This window comes from Protopterus annectens, chromosome 4.part0 (assembly GCF_019279795.1).
Source record: "Protopterus annectens isolate FY-2018-M chromosome 4.part0, PAN1.0, whole genome shotgun sequence".
In the NCBI taxonomy this organism is placed as follows: domain Eukaryota; kingdom Metazoa; phylum Chordata; order Ceratodontiformes; family Protopteridae; genus Protopterus; species Protopterus annectens.
Window position 1 is genome coordinate 188,809,246 of NC_056733.1, and position 23,648 is coordinate 188,832,893.

The 23,648-nt window shown below is 36.1% G+C and overlaps 1 protein-coding gene across 2 annotated transcripts in view; it reads right to left on the reverse strand.

Annotated features, from left to right (window-relative positions):
• TMC8 (transmembrane channel like 8) overlaps positions 1 to 23,648 on the reverse strand; it is an 829,418-nt gene that overhangs the window by 403,866 nt on the left and 401,904 nt on the right. For both annotated transcript variants that reach the window (XM_044068180.1, XM_044068179.1), the window contains one exon: positions 14,473 to 14,620. In XM_044068180.1, coding sequence (XP_043924115.1) covers positions 14,473 to 14,620 — 148 coding nt within the window. The remainder of the gene's footprint in view (positions 1 to 14,472; positions 14,621 to 23,648) is intronic.

Genomic DNA, 23,648 nt, shown 5'->3' on the forward strand with positions numbered 1-23,648 from the left:
TGTTTTACTTGTCCTATTACTAAATCCTTCATATCCTAATAGTGGATAATATTTCTTGCCCCATTGTAACTTAACATACTGGACCACATCATCTAACATGTTTTTGGGATATCCTCTTTTCATAAATGATTCATGTATATACTCTAATTCTTTTGTCATTAGCTCTACTGTGGATGACATACGAGCTGCTCTCACACACTGTCCCTTTCAACACATATGTCAGACATGATGAGGATGAAAATTTTCAAGGGGGGAGGTTCTACCCAGCACCCATAAAACATCAGAGAAGGTATTAAGCAAAAGTTGTACTAATACATATAAGAATGAGACAAAGGACGTCGAGAATAATGATAAGAAAAATGAGAATGTAGACAATATTCATACAACTCCAGTAAGGAGAGATGGAGATTCTAATGATGATGGTAGACCTATTATACACGATCACAATGGTCTTAAGGTGTATAATTATACTAACACCGAAATAACAAGTAGTTTCTTCTCTCTCTTTAGTAAAGGTATGAAATACATTCCAAATGTTGGATTTAATCTATATGACACTATTAAAGAGATTAAACTATATTGTCGTAGGTTGAATCTGGCTATATTTTTCAAAAATAACAGTAATGGACAGAAAGAACAGGAACAGATAAACAAACTAGTGAAAAGAAGTACCTTTATACCACCACCTAATCCACAGGTAAATATATATGAGCAAGTAGTGTGTAAAGAAGTGTATGAACTGTATAAGAATATTAGGAACCAGAATGACACTAAAGCAAAGTTAAAGGACAACCTGACTAATGAGGAAAGAAAAACATTAGAAAATATTGTATGTAACAAGGATACCCGTATCATGAAACCTGATAAGGGAGGCGGGATCATCATATATGACCAAGCTGTGTATAAAAGTGTGGTGCAGGATATATTATGTAATTCAGGAAATTATGAGGAAACATCAGTGAATCAAGTAAATATTGGACACAAATATATTGACATGGTTGTGGAAGAATACTTATTAGATCACAGAATAAATGAAGATATTTACAAATTTATTAGAAATGAATATCCGATATTGGCTAGAATAGTTTGTATTCCAAAGATCCATAAGAGTGTGATTAATCCACCATTTAGACCTATTATATCTGGCTCTAGGTCTAAAACTTTTAACATGGGGGTAACCATTGATCAATGGACTAAACATGTCTATGGAAATGTACCACATCTTATAAAAGATTCATGGCATTTTTTGAGCAAGCTCACACCTGAAGTATGGGACAAAGATATCATTTTTATTACTATAGACGTCAAAGACCTCTTCTCCTGTATACCGATAGATATCGGGTTGGAATATTTTAGTAACAGTCTAAGGAAACATTCTGCCCTTCCCTGGGACAAAATTCAATTGATTATGAGTATGATGAGTCTCATTTTGGAACAGAATTACATTGAATTCCAGGGAAAATTGTATAGACAAACAAGAGGCACTGCAATGGGAGCATCATGTGCTCCCATATACGCCAACCTTGTTATGTTGGAATGGGAGGAATTATTCTTGTTCCCCAGTGAGTACTATAAAAACATCATCTTATATACACGTTTTTTAGATGATTTATTTATAATTTGGAAAGGTAAGAAGGAAACCATAACCGAATTTATACAATATATAAATAACACCACAGAATTCTTAAAATTCACACACACAGTAGAAGAAAAGGGAATTGCATATTTAGATACATCCATAAGTAATAATGGGGAAAGATTTATATCTAAATTATACAGGAAACAGACCCACTCCAATGACTACATTCATTTTGGAAGTTGCCATCCCCCCCACATATTTAAAAATATTGTGAAGGGACAGTGTGTGAGAGCAGCTCGTATGTCATCCACAGTAGAGCTAATGACAAAAGAATTAGAGTATATACATGAATCATTTATGAAAAGAGGATATCCCAAAAACATGTTAGATGATGTGGTCCAGTATGTTAAGTTACAATGGGGCAAGAAATATTATCCACTATTAGGATATGAAGGATTTAGTAATAGGACAAGTAAAACATCAGAAAGAAAAGTATGTGTGATTATGTATAGCATGTATAGTAATTCAGTTAAGGAAATTTTACATAGATATTGGATATTATTGTCTAATATGGAAGATGTAGGTAATATAGTTGGATTATACCCACAGGTTGTATACAAAACAGGTAAAAACCTCAAGAGAATTGTAGAAAGTGGGGATTACAAACATCAAAATGACAATATACGAAGGGGTGCAACAAAAAAATGTGGAACATGTACGCAATGTTCATTCATAAATGAAGAAAAATGTGTTAAGTTAGATAATGTCATCAGTAGTATATGTAAATTTCGGGCAGGTAACTGTAATAGTCAGGGAGTTGTATATTTGGCTAAGTGTACATTCTGTTCTGCCTATTATATAGGCAAAACGGAAAGAAAATTGAAAACCCGTATATACGAGCATATTTATAAAATTAAGAAAAAAGATGACAAAAATGCTCTAAGTAAACACGTAAAAGACAAGGGTACTGAACACACATTTAAATTTGCAATTCTTGAAATGGTGGATAGATCAATAGGTAGGGGTAACTGGAAAGCGAGATTAGGTGCATTGGAAAGTAAATGGCAAATTTGTTTAGATGCCACCACAAACCCCGGATTAAATGAATATATTAGCCTTAAACCATTTTTGATACTAGGGGAATAATTTTTTAATCATTTTTACTTAATTTTGTACTCAATTTTGCACTTAGAAATTGTACTTATGAGTACAGTAGTCATTATAGACAATAGGTATTCAATATATATTAGGACAATCAACATTTTTAGTATTAGGCTATTAGTAGTGTGCATTTTATATTATATAAGTATTGTATGTAATTGTATATTTGAATCTAGTTTTTTTAAAAATAAGGAAGTTGAAATTGTGTAATTAATCCATTAAGTACATAGATTTGGCGCCAAATTGAGTATATAAGTGATATGAATGGTTTTATTTGTTGGTTCTGATGAAGTCTGACGTGAACAGATGAAAGCGCTAAACCTGTTTCTAATTTCCAGTTTATTGTAATTTGTATGACAGCAGCAGCGTGCTAGTGTGGAATAAAATCCTTTATTTTACATCAGTGTTTTGGATACGTTTTTTACAGCAGGAGAACAGCTGTAATAGATTGTGTGAAGTTAACAATAAAGTCAGCCCTTTAAGGCATAAAATCAGACTATCACTGCTGCCATCTGAGTACACATTTTAAATTAGAAGCATCATTCAACCCCGGGGTAAACTCTGCACCCAAATGGAGCTGCCATCTGAGTTCTTTCACTTCCAGTAGAGCTGAGTAGTCCCCAAAAACAAGTCAACTTGCTCCAAAACAATAATATATATATATATATATATATATATATATACATATATATATATATATATATATATATATATATATATATTTATATATATATATATGTATGTATATATATATGTATATATATATATATATATATATATATATATATATATATATATATATATAGTTCCCCTTTATAATTTCGAAATACCAAAATCCCGAATTTCATTATCTTGAAAATGAGGGTGGCCTAATGGTTAAGGTGCTTGCCATACAAGCACAAGGTGCAGGGTTTGAGTCTCACAAGGGATACTTGGCTAAGCTTAAAATGGCTCGCAAGGGCAGTTAGCTTAGTATGACCCTATATATGGTTCCCCTTTATAATTTCGAAATCCTGAATTTCATTATCTCGAAAATATAAAGGCGAATGACTCACAATCCCGAAACCCAAAAGCAAGTAACACACAATCACAAACACGCATACACCATACACTATACAACACACACACCATTCTACCCACACCACACAAACTATACAACCCTACACAAAATGTAAGCAGGGGGGCAAGCCCACCTGCACCCCCCATATGGGGGCTGTGCCCCACACACACCCCCTACTTATATATACCAACTCTTGAGATTTCCCAAAAAGAAAAAAAAATTACAACCAGACATTCTACACTCCCTCGCACACACACACACACACATCACACATACACAAATATCAGCACATCCAACACTCATACTTCCACCTCCCTACCCTAACCCACACGTACAACTTACAAAAACATTCACATACACTCACTCACCTTAAATTCTGGACACCATCCCAGCCAAACACTTCACGTAATGTAGAGTAAATGCATAAGCGCGGATTTGAGATATTTGTATTCGTGCTTAGGCACTTTCGCTATTTTGAAGTTTCGTCTTTATGGTCTTGGCATACTGAAATGCAAGATGTCAGCATTTCTAGATTATAAAGGGAAACTATATATGTATGTGTGTATATATATATATATATATATATATATATATATATATATATATACACACACACACACAGAGAGACACACAGAGCAAGAAAAAGGGAGAGAGAGAAAGAAACACCCATCCCACACACACACACACACACACACACACACACACACACACACTTTGTCATCATATGTACTGATTACATCTGTAATAGGTTCATTTTGGCACAGGATAATAGTGCATCAATGAATACATCAAAAACTAAGCATGTGAGATGTGCGAGACATAGACTATAGGGTGATTATTTAATGCAGCACACAGTGAATGAAAGTACATATTTGTTTAAGGACATGGCTGTATTGATAAATCCAGCTTTGAGCTTTTCTGATCATCTCAACCAGTTGGTTAACAGCAATTGTAAAACTACAGGCTATATAAAAAATACTTAAAAAGTTTATGAAATCAGAAATGATGAAATAATTGTTTGTGATTTTCATTAGTTCCAAAATAAAGTACAGAATAATATTACAGAAACCTTGTATAAATAAATTGGAAATAGTACAACTGAAATAAATATACTAACATAATTTATTTATAAATGGGAAAATTTTAATTATTATGAAAGATTAAAAAATCTTAACCTGCACAGTTGTTTCACATAGATATTTAAGAGGAGACCTTACTCAGATATATCTGGGAAGGGAACGACTGTGGTTATCAAATTAGACAGCTTGTGTAGGAGATTGTATAGGAATGCGAGATGTACTAATTAGCTCTCTTGACAGAGTAAGAGATGCCTGCAAGAGACTATCAAAGTGCATTAAAGCAAGCACTAGTTTAGATATTTTAATAAGAACTTGGACACCTTTTAAGTGGGAGTGACTGTTTTGGCATGTTGGCAGGCCAGAAGGGCATTATTGCCTGTGCCTGAAATATTTGTATGTATGTATATATGTATGTATGTATGTATGTGTGCGTATAAGTGCACCTCACATACACACACACACACACACACACACACACATACACACACACACGCACACACACACACACACTCATTAAAATAGTATAATAGAAGAGAATACAAAAGAATAGAATATAACGTAATAAAGACACAAACTTCCTTTACCAAAATTGCTAAATATATCTTGAGGAATATGCAATTATCCCCAAGAGCATTCTATCATACTAGTTTTTAGTACCCACTCACACCCAAATCTTAATTAAAATGCACTTCAACCCTCACATCTATATTAAGATATTGCAGTTAATAAATTCCACTTCATAAAGCAAAGATACCAGATGATTTTGCAACAATATGTATTATTTTTTTTTTTGATTGGTTGATTGATTGACAGAACCTAAAGAAATCATAATTAAACAATTTTAGTCTAAGCAGAGACACTTGGCTTATGAAAGGTCTGATGTCCATTACAGTAAGTGGGGGGGTCCCCAGATAAAATCCAAAGAACAGAAAGGTACTTCAGCAAACAGATTTAGCTCTAAACTAGGAAAAAAATATCACACCTGGAAAAATGATTAGAAACCTCCTTTGATGAAGCCAGTGTAAGAGATTTGTAAATTGCCTCTAAGGTCATGAAAGAGTTTAAGTACATTGACTTTTAAATATTCCGTTAACCCTAAGTCTTTATTAATCCATTCAAGCCAATAACTCAGACTCTACTAGTTGTAGACATGGGGCCAGATTCCAAAATGAATTTTTAACTCCTGGACTTTTTGTCCTGCAGGACCCACTGAGCAGATACTCAATTGTCAGTTCTAAAAGATGACCTCTGGCATTACCCACTCAGTATAAACCACTGGGGTTGCAAGAGGGTTATATCCAATTTCATTACAGGAATCAGACTTGCAATGCCAACCAAAGTCACTGTTGAAGATTAGCATGGTTTGCCAATGTACAAGGCTGACTAAACAGAGAATCCCATTAAATTCAGTGGTCATTCATGCCATACTTCAACTACACCTGAATATGGGAGTAGGTACTGCAGGCATGACCTAGTGGGAAGCCAGACTGCCAACAGTAGTTTGTGCACTTACAGATGGGTGTTGGTTGTTGGGGGAAGCCCTGGATTCACTCACATGCATTAACTGTTTGTTCTGCAAGCCATCCTCTAGACTCCCTTGAAGACAGCTTGCACTGATGTAACATTAAAAATAAATTTTAAATCCTGTTGGGCAAGTTACTGCACCTGCCCATCCCTCTGTTCAGAGGTAATGAACACAGGCATGATAGCAATGCTGGCTACAATTGTCATACTCTGGAATAGACTGCCCATACATGTCAAGCAGAGTGCCTCCTTGGCCCTCTTCAAAAGGAACCTTGATGACTGGATGGGAGATAGCAGACTTACCCCTGGGATCACATCAATCACCCTGCTAGATAGGGGTCCAGGGAAATAAATATTGTGGGAAGAAATAGCCAGGGAATTGTTATGGCTAGGCTTGTATAGACCTTAGAGCTGATAGCCTAGTACCAACCTATGAACCTATGAACTAGTCCATTCTACAGATGGAACTATTGTACTAGATGGCCTCATACAGAGGTTAGCAAGGGTGGGGCAATTGGAGACTGCAGATGTTGGGGGATGCAATTAGTGGGTGCCAGAGGTACAGCAGTGCAGTACCAGCATTCAGAAATTAGTGTTGATACGTCATTTGTAGTCATGATTGATGCTCTGATGCACTTAGTTTGTGGCAGTTTTAACATTAGCAAGTTGCTTACTGCATTTGTTGAAATCAACTTGCTACAGATTAGCAGATCATTTGTTTGTTTTTTGTGCTCAACTTTGAGAAGATTTGGTCCCGGTCACTTGGCCATGCAGCTCTGCATTTATGTCAGACCTGATATTGCAGGCAGGTACCACATCTGCAATGCCAAGTTTGTCATATAGACAGAACTGCTGCATCCAAGAACTTTAGATAGACTAGGTGGCCCCACTGAGTCCTTCAGGAAAGCTCATGCTGTGCTTAGAATAAAGAATGAGATTTACTAATTTAGAATGCTGTAGAATCTCATTACTTATTTTGGGCATAGCAACACTTCATTCATCTCAATACTTCAGTGTTGCAAATTACTGAAACCCCCCCAAGATGGTCACATCACAGGGAAGGGTGGATCGAGTATAGCAAGACCAGATGGCCTCTGATGTCCTGCTGTCATTGCATGAGGCTTTGGGAACCAAGTCCATGACATGTTTCACCCTTTTTTTTTTTAGCTTAACAGTACAGTGTAAGTGAAGAGTCTTCCTGTCATGCCTGCAACTAATAGAGCATTACAGTGTAAATATTGCCAGCTACATGTGATTATTTATTAGTGAGGCATCATCAAAGTAAGGAGCAGCATAATATATAGGCAGTACCCCACATGTAAGTATTTCCCAAACCTAAATCATCTCTGTATAACTACGGTCTTGTAAATCTCATACATGATTCTACCCTTATCCCCTTCTCTGACAACCCCACTGACCTACACTCTCTCAACAGACTTCCTTTAATATCATCAAACACTGGCTAACTGACAACCAACTAATCCTTAACCTAAAGAAAACCAAACTCCTCCATTTCCTCCCAAAATCTTTATCCCATTTAAAAACTTCTTTCAGTCTCTCTTCTCTTGACAACACCAATATTTATGCAGACTTCACTACAAAACTTCTAGGAATCACAATTGATGACCAACTGAAATTTGACTAACACATCCTACAGTCCATCAAAAAGACTAAACAAAAACTAGGTTTGCTATATAGACAAAAAAATTCTTAATTAACACCACTAGGACCTCACTTGACCAAGCCTATCTCCTCCCCTACCTACTCTACGCTTCCCCTATATTCATACATATCCAAGCAAATCTCCTACCAAACTAGAACAAACTTACAACCAGATAGCCAGATTTGTCTGTAATCTCCCTTACAAATCCTATCACTGCCTTGCACTAAAAAAACTTCAATGGCTCGAGTTCCCACAACTAGTCCAACTTTCACAGCTACAAATTGCACATTCACTTTTCCACAAACCTGAAAACTGTCCCTCCCTGTACACCATCCTATCCGTCTACAACCCTGCACAATCTCTCTGTAGCACTGACCAAGCACTACTGAACACCCACAAGTCCAACAAAACTACAGGAAGGTTACTTTATAAATGCTCCATATCTCAAACCTGGAACAAACTCCCATCTAACATGCGACATATCCAATCTTCGCTCCTCTTCAAAAAAGAACTGAAAACATACCTAGCCAACTCTCCCTCCTGCAACTGCCACCACCCCACCTAATCTGCCACTACCACACCAGAACTATTCCCTTCAAACATTATATATACTTACAATCCTGTGGATCCGTAGCTATATCACTGAGCGCTCTTAAAAGCTAAACCTTTCTCCCAACTTTCCCCCCTATTTTACTTCTAATTTCCCTGACCACCCCAACTCTTTCCTCCTCATTTCCTTCTCTCCACTCTATCTAGCCTTACCCACCTCTCCTTCACTCCACCCACTATAACCGACACAACTGCACTCTTTGCTGTTCTCTGTCTCTTCAGTTATTCTTCTCTCTTCTCTACACTCCACTTACTATTCCTCTATTTTGTTCCACCAACTCTACCTCTATCATTTTGTTGTTGTACATGCACAAAATGCATACTTTTAATGATTTCTACAAGGCATTAATGTTGTTACTCACATGTCTCTTTATCGTCCCCTTTTTAATGTTCCTAAACTTGCAAAGTAACTTAGTATGTTTATCATATATGTGTATTATTATTTTTTTGGCATTATCTTTTTTATCATGTGTTTGTGGAGCTTTGTCGATACTTTTAATGATTATCTACAAGACATTAATGTTGTTACTCACATGTCTTTTTATCTTGCCCTTTTTTATGTTTTTAAACTTGCAATGTAACTTGGTTTTGTTATGATATATGTGTATTATTTTTTTTGGCATCATCTTTTTTTATCATGTGTTTGTTGAGCATTTCTCCTCGGGTCTCCACTGAAAATGCCCCCCAGCCTAGTGAACTAACCCGGTTAACAAAGGGCAAATAAATAAATAAAATGTACATATATATGTGATATTGTATAAATACACACCATTAGTAGAAAATTAGACATAACATCTGCTATTAGAAACTGGCACTACCTCTCCATAGAAGTAAGTCCACATGTGCAGACAGTTCAGAATACTTTATCCTTGAAAATGTAGAAACCATCATATTTGGCACCCCTACACCATGCAACACGATTGGCCTTGTTATATTGGAATGTTTGAAATTCACTTTATTCCTGAATGACTAACATGGCTATCATTAACAGCACAGAGCACCACTGTTTACAGACTCTCACTAGCCCTTGTAGGCAGCACTGGATTGTAAAGCTATTTTTTCAAACTTTGTAACTCTTCAGAGGAGCACGCAAAGAGGGAGAATGTAATAATTTCAAGAAAAATGAGTAGAATTGGTGGAACATAGCACTCTGTAAGTTGTAGGTTATGTATAGTGCAGTATACTCACTTCTTGTCAATATTTAAAGCTCTTACTTGCTAGTATGTATAGCTTTGAGCAGCATATGTATATATGCTAGCAGAACAGTATAATGTGTGCAGTGTAAATCAGTGCCTAACAGTATTTTTAACAATGGTTAGCGCACGCTCGCACACACACACACACACACACACACACACACACACACACACACACACACACACACACACACACACACACAAAACTACACACCCACACATTATTTATGGGATTATTTAAAATTATCTAAACTCACAAATGTCTAAGCACAAAAGATCAACAAAAATATCTAAATACAAAACATTGACAAAATTGAAGCTACAGAAAGGAAGAAAGGATTTATGCCCCGTTCCCACTCTTGTGTGACATTGGAGTTGGTAGATATAATTAGCAGAGGTAAGAGGGGTGCATTGTTTTTAGATTCAAATTTTGCTGATATTTTATGTTTAGATACTTTTAAGTTTAGATTTATTTTCTTGATCTTTTGTGTTTAGATATTTGTGAGTTTAGATCACTTTAAGTAGACCCCCCCCCACACACACACACATATATGCATATATATATATATATATATATATATATATATATATACACATACACACACACACACATATATGGGTCTACCCGACATCATCAAAATTCCACATTACCGAAATTGAAATTGCCGGGACCACAATAATGACACTGCAATACATTGAAACCTTACTGTACCGAAACTCACTACTTCTCAGATGGGAAGGTAAGGGAGAGAAAACAGAGTGCTAATGGAGTAGTTGGTGGGATAACAAGACTAGTAAGAGTAGCAGTATCTTAGCCTGGAGTTAAAATTGTGTAGTTTAACATAAGTGCATGTTAGTCAAGGGAGGAGTATGTTCAGTGAATGTATATTATCGTGGGACGAGTGAAGCATGTGCAGGTGGCTTTCTTCCTTAGTTGGGCAAGGAGTTGCCCTTTGAATGTAGTATGTGTGGGAGTTAAACAGAAGTCAGCATGGAGTGAGTCCCATTGTTTTGGTGCCAGGATAAAGAAGGCATGATCTGTGGAGGATAGTGAACTTTTAGGTCTTCAAAGTACTACAGAATATGTTAGACCAACTTGTAGATTGGGCTACATTTAATAATATGAAATTCAATGCCAAAAACCTAAAGTAATACATTTTGGTAAATCAAATTATTGCTATCCTTATGCAATTGGTGATCATATTCAAGAGGAGGGAGAGACTGCGACAAACCTGGGAGTGCTGATACATAAGGCATTTTCTTTTGATCCATACATGAATGACATCATGAAGGAGTGTTACTATGAAATAAAAATAATATTAAGGACCATCAGGAGAACGGAAGCTGCAGTATTGCTTATAATCTACAATTTATTATAAGACCTAGAGTAGTCATTTTTATTTATAATAAGAAAACAGGTTGGAAAGAATCCAACAGTATTACACAAGGCAGAACTACTCTGTGAAGCATCTGAGTTACAGAAAAATATTAGAAATGTCTCTGTTCACAGTCAACAAAAGACTTGTAAGAGGAGATTTAATTTTGACTTAAAAAAGTAATCACAATGACATATGTGGAACTTCAATAGGCATTTCATTTTCCTCTCCATACTTACACTATAGAAATACAAACAAATTAATAGGAGTTTCACGATTGTCTGATCCTGGGTTATTGGCTATTAGAGCCGTTGGCCTGGTATTCACCTACGAAGCTATGAACCTATAAATTGTAACTTGCTTGCCATGGCTTTTCATATTAGAGCTGGAAGGTAGTGGAGTTCTGCATTTAAGAAGCTTGAATTCGTTGGTGTCTTTTAAGAAAGATCTAGGTATTTGGTTGGGAGAAAGAGTATTTGACCCTAGATTTAAAGGAAGTAGACTCTGACTCATGGTTCAGACCTTGAAACACTGAAACATTGAATATCGAGCATTGTTGTTTTGTGAGTTAAGTTGGTATGGGGTTTTTTTGATGGTTAATCTACTGCTGAGACAGGAGGTGGTGGAGTGTTTAATTAGATATAAAAAGATAAATATTAGAATCTGTATTCAGTAGTACTGCACACTGTTTTCGTAACTATTGTCAAACTTGTGAATTTTAGCTCTAAATATACAGAATGTGACAGTATATTCTCAGATTTAATTAGCGTATTACCCATGATGACTTGTTGCATAAATGCACAACAGGATATATGATTATACTATGCTATACAGGTATGATACAGTCATCACTACACTGGTATTTATAATATTATGATAAGTCTGACGTGCAGTACACTTGCATACATACAGTTTACTAATGACATATGTAAGGAGTATGACAGGTATGGGTAATAACAAGTTGGATAGTGCTAATTTTGTTTTAATGTTTTTCAGTTTGGTGTGGTGAGAGAAGTTTGATAGCGGAACACATGAATTTCAGTTGGAGGAATGCCTATGTATGCTGTAAAATTTGTATTTTAGGAATGCTGATAATGTTGTATAACGTGATCAATAGTTTATGAAAGTTGGAAGAATGTGAAAAATTCCACCATCTGATTTGTGGATGTATGTTGATTTGCTTCTTCTAGGCATTTAACTGTACTGGATGCTGTCTTATGTAAAGGTGACATCAAATTTGTTTAATAATAACTCTTATTATGACACATACAAGTATATTGTATAGAAACATATTCTGCAACATAGAAGTAATTTAGGATATGTCCCTATACAGGTAAACAGAAGAAATGATGATGGAGCTCAGATATCATTTGTGTATTACCCATGCATATCTGTGAATTAGGTATACTACAAGTTATATATATATTAACACCACTTACTTCATGTCCACATGTGTACTATAGTGATATATTTCACATACTTTACAGATATACATTTTTAGTCAGTGCTGTTGCAATGAATATTAATTCGGGTTACATTACCATTGTGTAATTATTTTTTACATTTATTAAATGTAGTTAATGACCTATAATCTTCTGGGTTTGGCTCCATCAGAACTATATCAGAATTCTGCTCTTCATGTATATCAGATGCTGTTTTATGTACAAATATTAAGATGATTTATGTACTCTGCTTTTTATGCTGCCCTGGACCTTATGTATGTATACATTTAGTAACTGTTGTGTACTTCAAACCAGCAAGGCACAAACAGCTATGCATGACACTGTTAAGTAATCCATCTACTTCTTCTTTTTGGTGTGGGTATAAATGGCTAAATAACTGCCAGTGATGTTCTGTGCTATACCTTGCATATTATCCATCAGCACATAATTGTACTATATGTTATGTAATATCATATAATTTTGTATGACTATGTAGTCACATATTCCTAGTGTAATTCTACAGTAATATATTGTAGCACAGTATATTCTCTTCATTCAGATAGACAACACTGGAACCATGTTTGTAATGAATATTTCATTTCCAGTTCTCCTTTGCTGTCGCATCAATGCTTTACGTATTAGTAATGAATATTCTGTTGATGGCACTGTGTGTAGCAATTGCACTATAAAGATTTTTTATCCCAGTATACTGTAGCTTGGGCTTAAGCATCAATCACCCACTAGAAAGAAAATGGAAGGTGGCTAGAAGTCTGGAGATGACTGGCATGTCTAGACGTCCTGCAGCTTAGTACTTAACTATTTATTACTTTAGTTAGGTGCTTATGACTGCTTTATTTAGCTTACTAGCTACAAATGTTCCCAGCAGAGATGCACTGTTACTGGGCATTTGCAGCAGTCTTTGACCATCTTCTTTATTAATTTTCTGTACAATTTGTGTTCAGTTCTATTTACAATACAACTGCAGTGTGACTAGGTACTGCATCCGTTTCCGACTGTTCATGTTACTATCTTATATAAAGTCATGTCTGAGTGTATCTCTCTCTCTCTCTCTCTCTCTATATATATATATATATATATATATATATATATATATATAGATATATATGTGTGTGTGTGTGTGTATATATATATATATATATGAATATGCATAGAGAGGCAGCAAACAGACACACACACACACACGCACAAAATAGGTGCAGTTTTTTTGTTCAACTTTCTATTTGGTCAACCTGCAAATGATCAAATCAGAATTACTGAATTTCTGTTATTCAGGTTAGAGGACAGGACGTGTACTCCATGCAAGGTGCATGTTAAAGAACATTCTGCTCTCTTGACAAAACAGTAATCAATGTTTTGTTTTGCAGCAAGTTGACAAAGGAGAACAGAATCGTGTGTATGTGTGTGTGTGTTTGTGTTACATTTTTTATTTTGTACATATACATAGATAAACAATGACCACTAGATGATGGAAGTATTTCAAAACATATTTTCTTATTTTCTGACCAGAAATAAAGTCTCCTAGAAGTGTCACTTGTCTTACTTAAACCATGGTAATAATAAAAGTTGGAAGAGTATTTATAGCAATATGGTGCTATAGTATTATACTGCTCATATCACAGATGTTATGACTGTTGTACTCGTGGTTATTATATTGTCATCATGATGTATGAGACATGAGCTTCAGTTTTCATGGAAAGGCAAGCATGTGATATTTAATTACCTTGGTTTTCATGGAAGTGTAAGCATTTCATATCATGATTACCTTTAAGTCATTGCTAATGCTTCGTTGTTTAACACTTGCAGTATTCAGGTCCCTGATGCAGAAATCCCAGGCTGCAAAAATCTTAATGCTCTGCAAAATCTTGTACCTCCTGTGGTCCATTCTATGCTGCTTGAGGCCAAGTATTGCCCTGTGGAGAAAGGGAGTCAATGTCAGTCTGGCCTGGATTGGACATATAAACATGTAAACAGAAATGGACAGGGACTGCAGAACAAAACAGTAGCACTAAACTATATTTCTTATGTATCCTGCATTTTAAGAATTTGAGAAAATTAAATAGAAGTAAACTACTGAATGTCTGCAGGTGAATTAGTTGCTGTCGGCAGCATGAGGTTGCTGTCTCCATTGTTTAAATGTCTCATATCTGTGAAATTTGTGCTGTGCTCTGAAATCAATTGTGTGTCCAGACATTATACTTACTGTAAAAAGTGCAAAATACCAACATCCAGACACTACTTACTCTAAAAAGTGTAGAATACCAGTGTCCAGACATTTTCCTTGCTAAATTCTTTTTATACAACTCCATTGCAAAAGTTTTTTCTTTATCTGTATTCCCATTTGTGTTTCCCCATAATCCTTCCTTCCTTCTTCCATTGACTCTAAATCCACAAATTTAAATCATAGCCTCCTTCTGATAAAACTTATCCAGTTCATTTCTTATTTTCAACTCTATTCTCTGCACTTCGTCCACTAAGCTAATCTATTTCTAAAACATCTACAGAAATGAACAGCAGACTGCAGACATGAGCTCATTCACTTCTACCATGTACAAAAGGAGAATGTAGTCTCTATCTCTTGATTCTGTGCCTGAACATATGAACTTTGTCATGCCTTTCACACTGTCCTGTACAATTCCATGTAATTACTCCATAGGTTCACAATCAGTCCCAAATCAGTGTGTTTCTTCATACCATTAAGCTTTGTCCTACTTAAACATTTCCTACCCATGTCATTCCCAAAAAGTTTAACATTAAACTCTAACTGCCCCTTATTAATCCATCAATAAAATGTATATAAATATTTTTTTTAAATGCTTCTTTTCATCATAAAAAACACACTCCATTCTTTCTAATACGACTAAATAAGTTCTGGAAATGACCTAACATTAGTGTAGTATCTAAGACAAAACTATTAAACAAGCTGGACTGCAGTACTGATCTGCTTCCTACTGCATGTGACTCTCTACGTATGAAAAGTAGGAGAAAATAGAATTAGGGTTCGCCCATGAGAATCACAACTCTAAAAGAAGAATAATTTCTAAAGAGGGGGTGGAGTTGACAGAAACAGAAGGAAATGCCTGTAGAAATTTCAGGGAACATAATTCTGGTTCTTGGAAGTCTAAAAATGTAAGTGCAAATTAGACAGAATGCATCTTAAGTCTGACACTGCAGTATCTCAAGTTTTCAGTCAGGGCTCTGAGGGTTAAGTCTTGCATTTCAAATAGGAAGTCAAAATGAAACAAAGAATAGTTTGCAGTGCTAGTGGAAGGGAAAATTCAAATTCATAAACTTCAACTGGTATAAATTTTAGGAAGTACCGGTTACAGGAGAAGCTGCAGAGAAAGAAAATAATCTATTCAGGGGAAAATAGTCTCCTGGGACAGGGCAGATGCAGATAAAGAATAATTAACCAATAAAAAAGATTTAGCATGTAGTAAGATATAAATGACAACAATGTGATTTTAGCAGAAAATAATGGTCACTGCCTCAAATGTCAAGATAAAATGGCTACAACAGGAATTGATCATAATGTCAGATAAAATAACAAAATATATATTTAAGCAGAATTGTTGCACAAAGCATATCCACATTCAGAGGACAACAATGATCACCAGAAAGTTGCTGTTAAAAGTAGTTTCCTCACAAAAAACCCACAAGAAATGTTTACCGTTAAATACACAAACAGTAATGCTTGGCACAGTGGGCATTACAGGAAAATTATGCACTGCCCAGGGATGTTTTGAGGCCCAATTCCGCAAAAGTGTGTGTGTGTGTGTGTGTGTGTGTGTGTGTGTGTGTGTGTGTGTGTGTGTGTGTGTGTGTGTGTGTGTGTGTGTGTGTGTGTGTGTGTGTGTGTGTGTGTGTGTGTGTGTGTGTGTGTGTGTGTGTGTGTGTGTGTGTGTGTGTGTGTGTGTGTGTGTGTGTGTGTGTGTGTGTGTGTGTGTGTGTGTGTGTGTGTGTGTGTGTGTGTGTGTGTGTGTGTGTGTGTGTGTGTGTGTGTGTGTGTGTGTGTGTGTGTGTGTGTGTGTGTGTGTGTGTGTGTGTGTGTGTGTGTGCGTGTGTGTGTGTGTGTGTGTGTGTGTGTGTGTGTGTGTGTGTGTGTGTGTGTGTGTGTGTGTGTGCATGTGTGCATGTGTGCATGTGTGTGTTTGTGTGTGTGTGTGTGTGTGTGTGTCTCTGTGTGTGTGTGTGTGTGTGTGTGTGTGTGTGTGTGTGTGTGTGTGTGTGTGTGTGTGTGAGTGTGTGTGTGTGTGTGTGTGTGTGTGTGTGTGTGTGTGTGTGTGTGTGTGTGTGTGTGTGTGTGTGTGTGTCTGTGTGTGTGTGTGTGTGTGTGTGTGTGTGTGTGTGTGTGTGTGTGTGTGTGTGTGTGTGTGTGTGTGTGTGTGTGTGTGTGTGTGTGTGTGTGTGTGTGTGTGTGTGTGTGTGTGTGTGTGTGTCTGTAAATTATATAAACAATCATGTACATTTACTGGACTCCTATATAGAGGAGATCACAATAAGATGAGATCCCTTCTTAGTTGTTTCCTCACATGACATTCTCCACACATAGAAGTCTAACAGCTTTGAGTTGACTCCTAAGATGTCATTGTGGGACAATTCAGCAAAAGGTAGGGATATTAGAGAATACCTGGCAGAATATACACTGGCTGAACTGATGGGCACACTTTTATTAGTATTACCATATAGCTTACCTATGTAAATGCTTCCTCTCTTCCCTTCTGTGCTACAAGTTATACTGCTATTTCTTAAGGAGAATATGGACTGGTCCTTAGATTCTTTACAGCCACAGCCCAGGTCAGGAGAATGACAGATATATAGACATGGTCAAACTTAATTCTAGCAATTTGGTGTATCAGTGCAAGATATGAGGAATACAAAATATGTGGTATAACACATACGACATAACACAACTAATATCTGAAATGCACAACATTGCTGCAATACAACCCCACATCAATGACAATAATGGAATTCAATCAGTGAGAATGTTTAGTAAAAGAAAGGTTTGACAAAAAAAATACATATTGTTAGTTGTTAAATGAGAAACAGCCGAGAGGACAGTACTGGAAAAAGAATAGCAACTATTTGCAAAAAGTTGTGGAGTTTGTAGAAAAATCAGGTTAAAGAGATAAGATTCTGGGGGATGGGTAATACAAAACAAGTGATAATATAAGTGGAATAAGAATATTGATAAGAAGAATTATTAACAAGTCTGGAACTTTTTAAATAAACAAGGGATTGTTGAGCAGGATAATGAGAAGCTGGAATAAATGTTAATCCTAGATTCATTAGGGTACGCAATAACTAACTGACAGAAATTTCTAATAGAAAACATTGGGTTAACATCATGAAATTCTGATTTTCTCACAAGCAAAAGAAAATATTTTTTAGGGTGGCAAGCATACAGGAGAGAGCCTTCAAGATAAGTTCATAAGTTTTTTTTTTTTTTATGTTCGGTGTCAGAGATCTTCAACACCATCTCTTTGATGTTGACTGCATGTTTGTGGTCACTAACCCACTGACTGATACTTTTTTTAAACTGTGGAAGACTGTTTAGAGGTATTACTCTGCCTGAGACCTTAATCCTTAGTCTAGGAATTATCATGAACTGGTCTCTTGCAGAATTATTTATAATGAGGTCCTATAAGAGTCATAATTCAAGTCAATGGCATTGGATGGATGGATCCTAAATTTTAATAATACTGTGCATCAGTGCTTTGGTATCTACTTCAGCGGCCAGCGAAGTTTTTAAAATCCTTATACTTAAAATATGACATGTATAATACTGATGCTTACAATAATAACAATTTGCATTGTAGGGGCTTATTGCCACTAATAGGTTGATAGCCTTCCTCACTGAGAGTTGATATTTGTTTTGACAATTTAATTTGAACAGTTTCTGACAGGTTCACATCATGTTGTGAATGTAAACAAAATATCACATATTTTTCCATTACTGGCCTTAAAAGGGTTTTGCATATGATTTGAAACTGAGATTATGCTGAATTACAAGACCCAATTATTTTAGTTCCTGTACAATAATGAGAACCTATTGAGTTTATATTTGTTTGCTATCAAAATGCATGATATTGCATATCTTTGTAAGTACCAAACCAGTTTTACTGCCCATTCACTCATCTCCCTTAGGTAGTTGTTTTAGATGTTTGTGTCATTGCCAGTTATGATGAGGGCACCAGTTTTGCCAACAACAGCTTTGATATCTAATACTGTTATTTCTGAGAAAAGAAGAAAATAAGTAGTTAATTAAAACTGGGCACCACACTGAACTATAAAAATACCCCTTTGAATAAATATGCCCATTTCGAAGAGTAACCCAGTAACTCAATTCTCTGCTTTATCTCTTTTAACCAGTTACTCATTATGTATGGGTTTATATTGGTCATGGTTTAAACCTTCAGTTCTTTTATGAGGGATGGAATTACAGGTTCTAGAGAAATCTAAAAAACTACAGAAAATTAGATTTTTGTGTCTACAGCCTGAGTAACTGTCTCATAAAGATCAGTTATACACACGAAAGTGGATCTGTTGTGCATGAAACCATGTTAAGATATGTTCTACAACTGGTCTGTTTATCATTATCTAATAGTAATGCAAGGAAGCACATTTCAAAACATTTTCTGATCACTGCTGTTTGGCTTAGAGACCATTCAGCAGCGGCACACTTAAAGACAAAAGATTTCATCCAGTCTACAGGTGCTCAATTCATCCCGTAGGAAATAACTGAATAAGTTGCACAGATCAAATAATAAGTTGCATATAAGTTACTTTACTGTGTATTGGGTCATTTAACTTTGTACAATGATCCCTCTACAATTTCAAAATCTATATGCTGGACAGCTTGATTCAGATAAACTGATGCTATTCCAGAGTTTCTCTTATGTTGTGTGAAATGTTCATTCCAAGCTTGAATCAACTATAATGTTTTGATCACTGACTCAGTTGTCTCTTCAATGGTCAACAGCAATAGCAGTTGTAATATGACTGTCAACATATTACGAACACATTTTCTTGTTGTCATACAGCAATCTTTAAAATTTAGGACTTAATCCCCTGAGTGATCATTTTAGCTCAGTTCATGCCTTCCTTGACCTATTTTTCTTCTTTGTTATAGATCACTAAAGGTGAAAAGTCCTATAAATACACCTTGGGCCAGAGTCAATACAGCCTACACTAAGTGTACACTGTTCTGAGTGAACAGACAACACAGATATAATGCACGCCTTATTCTTCCTAATTTTAGTTTTCCTACTGATATTCTTGCAGCTTTAAATATTGACAGGAATTCATAAAGATTACCACAAAGTATAGACTACATATACACTTAGTGTAATCTTTCTGAGTGACTAGAAAGCACATAAAATGTGATAAGAATTTTACTGAATACATATTGTGTACACTTAGTGTAGGCTTTATTGAATCTGGCCCCTTGTCTTCCTTAACAGCACCACAAAATATGTTCCACCAGGGGTTGAACCTACATACTTTGAGTACCCTACTAGTCTTACTGTGTTTGCATACAGGTTCAAACACTGGCTTTTATGATAAGAAAAATGATCTAGTTCTAGTAGTTCAATTCTGGCCCAGCCAGCCATTGTTGTCTCATTTTAAAAATATAGCTTCTTGGTACTTTCATTTTCCTATCAGGAGAACATTATCTTCCAACATTAAGACAAGATTCTACATATTATAATAGACTAACTAAATCTTGTAACCTTTTCCAGTTCCCAAAAGAAGGTTGTTTTCTGTCCATGTTTTAAAGGTTTTTAAAAGCCTTCTACTAGAAAATCCCATATGTCCAAATGGAAATGGTCCTTCTATTCATGTGAATGACTATGTACCATCACAAATTCATCTCTGACAGATTTTATATTACCTTTCTGACCTTCTTTAAAAAAATCAGTCTTAAATGTTTGTTAAGTCAAATTGTTTGTCCTTGCCAGCATAACTTCCTTGGGATCTACCACTGACTTCAAGGTGCAATCTAAAAATTATTTCGCAAGAGGATTCTATATTTCAGCTATCAGAAATCATTTCTTATATCACATGTAACTATACTTTTATTCAGTTATCCATGACAAAGCATTCTTTTTAGTTCATATAAAATACCTTTCAAATTATTTTTCAAACAGTACTTTATAAAAATTTCCAAGCCAATAGCATCCCATATAATATTAATAACCAAGCCTATAAAACAATATAAACATTCTAGCGTTTAAAATAACATTAACTTGTACCATAATATTTAACAAAGTACATCTTCTTCCTAATTATCTCTTGTAATAAAGCATTTGATTATTATGTGTTCAAGACATGGATGCCAAAATATTCATCTTGAGAGCGAAGCTTACGGGGTGAATCTTGACATCAATGTCGAGAACACATAATGAAGGGTTATGATCGGAGACCCAATTATACTTTTTTGTAGTGCATGGAGATTTTTTCTGCCCATTTAAGAAAAAGAAGCACAAAGTATTTTACCAGCTTTGAAAGCCAGTAACGTACTTAGCGAGCATCGTCAGGCAGCAGTACACCCTTCACCTTTTGAGGGGATAGTGTTTAAGTATTCCTCTAATTCTTTGAAAAAAATAACTAGAACAACAGGCTTTGCAACAATATGCATTTTCTGAACAGTATACATATGAAATACTAATTATACCATTTTTGAATAACAGTAATCTTTAGTGATTTACCAGTAGGCAAAAATATATGAGGAACAACATAAAAATATGAGACAAACTCAAGGAACAGCAGACAGGCATGTACAGCAGGCAGAAATCAAGCATGTTTAATTTCTGCTGCTGTTCTATCCATGTTTGCACTGCCAGTTGTTAGTCTCTAGCCAAAGACCCTATCATAACAGTGCTTAGGGGATGTGTAACAATTGATCTATATTGTCAGTCTTCATCTATTCTTGACTGATGGGTTACAGTTCTGATACTCGGAACTGATCCGGCCATTATACAGCTCGCACCAGCCAAAAAACGCTCGAGCTAATAGTCTACCCACAATGCCCCTCTCTACATTACCCCAGATCTCATTTGCTGCTATTATAGAAAGACGTGTCAGCTGACTCTCTCTCACAGCTAAGTATTTTTTTGGAATTATAAAGTATTTCTTCAACTTCCTGTCTTACTTTAAGCTACCACAGTATTTCTTAACTTCTGTGTACCCTTTCTTTATTGTGCAAGTGTTTTATTTCCTTTAATCTTGTACCAGTTGGTATTTCTTCCCTGGCATAGTTGGTATTTTCCCCCTCTCTCTCTTTTTTTTAACATTGGGTAATCTTTCCTATCATCGTTGGTAAGATCTTGTGTGTGTGTGTGTGTGTGTGTGTGTGTGTGTGTGTGTGTGTGTGTGTGTGTGTGTGTGTGTGTGTGTGTGTGTGTGTGTGTGTGTGTGTGTGTGTGTGTGTGTGTGTGTGTGTGTGTGTGTGTGTGTGTCTGTGTGTGTCTGTGTGTGTGTGTGTGTTCTCTATTTTTTTTCTCTAAACATCTGCCTTTCTTTGTCTATAATGGCAGATAAGTCAAAATCGGCCACTGGATTCAAGCAGTGCCAAGACTGCAGCAGGAAAATGCTGAACTCTGACAGTCACAATAAATGTGCATATTGTTTGGGTGCTCCTCATCTAGATCTAAAGTTCAGTACTGGAACCCTGGTAGAGCATAGAAGCAAACTTATACTTAAAGGGCTTCTTAAAGCCCTTTTAGAAGAACCACTGGTCAAGGCCAATCAGTCTCCAAAGGCCTCTGGTTCAAAATCTAGTTGGTCTGTGCTGACGTCTGCATCAGCACTGACATCTAAAAAACATAAGTACCCTTCTATTGTTTCCTCTTCAGAACTGAAATCAAAGGTTCTGAATGTGACGACCATGCCCTGGCCCAGCAATCAAGGAGCCTGAATCCTCACCACTAACACCAGAGAGGGCATCTCATATAGGAGAAAAGGATAACAAATACACACAGTAAAGTACAATTTCCCTTAAGTGCACATAGAGTTCACAGTCAGTCTGGGGCTGGTTGCTCCCTTGCTCCCCAGGTACCCAATAAGACTCCCCACTGGCACAGCTATAGGGACCAGATCTCAGCCTAGCTGGCAAGCTAACCTCCAGTACCCTCTCTGTCCAACCAGTGCTTCGTGTCCCTGCCCAAGTAGCTGATACACACTCACACTTTGAGATAAGTATTTATATAACTTCACAAACACTCCTGGGAAAGGCTGACACAGATTCTCCAGCTGTGCCCCTTTACCCAGACTATACAGTAGTAATTACTGCCACCACCAGCTAATAATTATCAGCTACAAAAAGGCCTTTAAAAGGGTGTCCACTTATTACGGTGCAATATTATTATCCAATTCGTAAGTGTGACTAAACAGTCTTAAGGCTTATTAGAGTGGCTTTGTACAATAAACTCTATAAATATGCAATGTTCTCTAGAGCTTAACTTATCTCTACATAAACCAGCCACAGTTGAAAAGGGTTTAAAAATATTTAATAATAAATACTAAAAACACAAGACAATACTACTACACCGCAGTGCTATTCAAGAATTCAGAGATCACACAGAAACCTAAAATAATTCAGTAGTACAGTTCTGACATAACAGAAAAACACTTAGTCTAATCTTTATAGTCCTAGCTATTTCTACAAGAAAACACAGTCCTAAGATAACTTACTTAAGACAACAGGCAGTGCTGTAGGTTGGATATCAAGACAAAATTGCTCAATAATCTCTGGTTCTCAGTGTTTAAATTGAAATTGCAGTTCTGCTAAACATTTCATCATCTTTTACACCTTCCTGGTTCCCAGGCCACACAGAAACTGCATTTGCATTCTTTTACACTTAAATGACATTCCACATATAAATTCTGGTCATTAACTTTAGCCTTAAAACAATAGGCAGGAAGCCTTCATCTAGC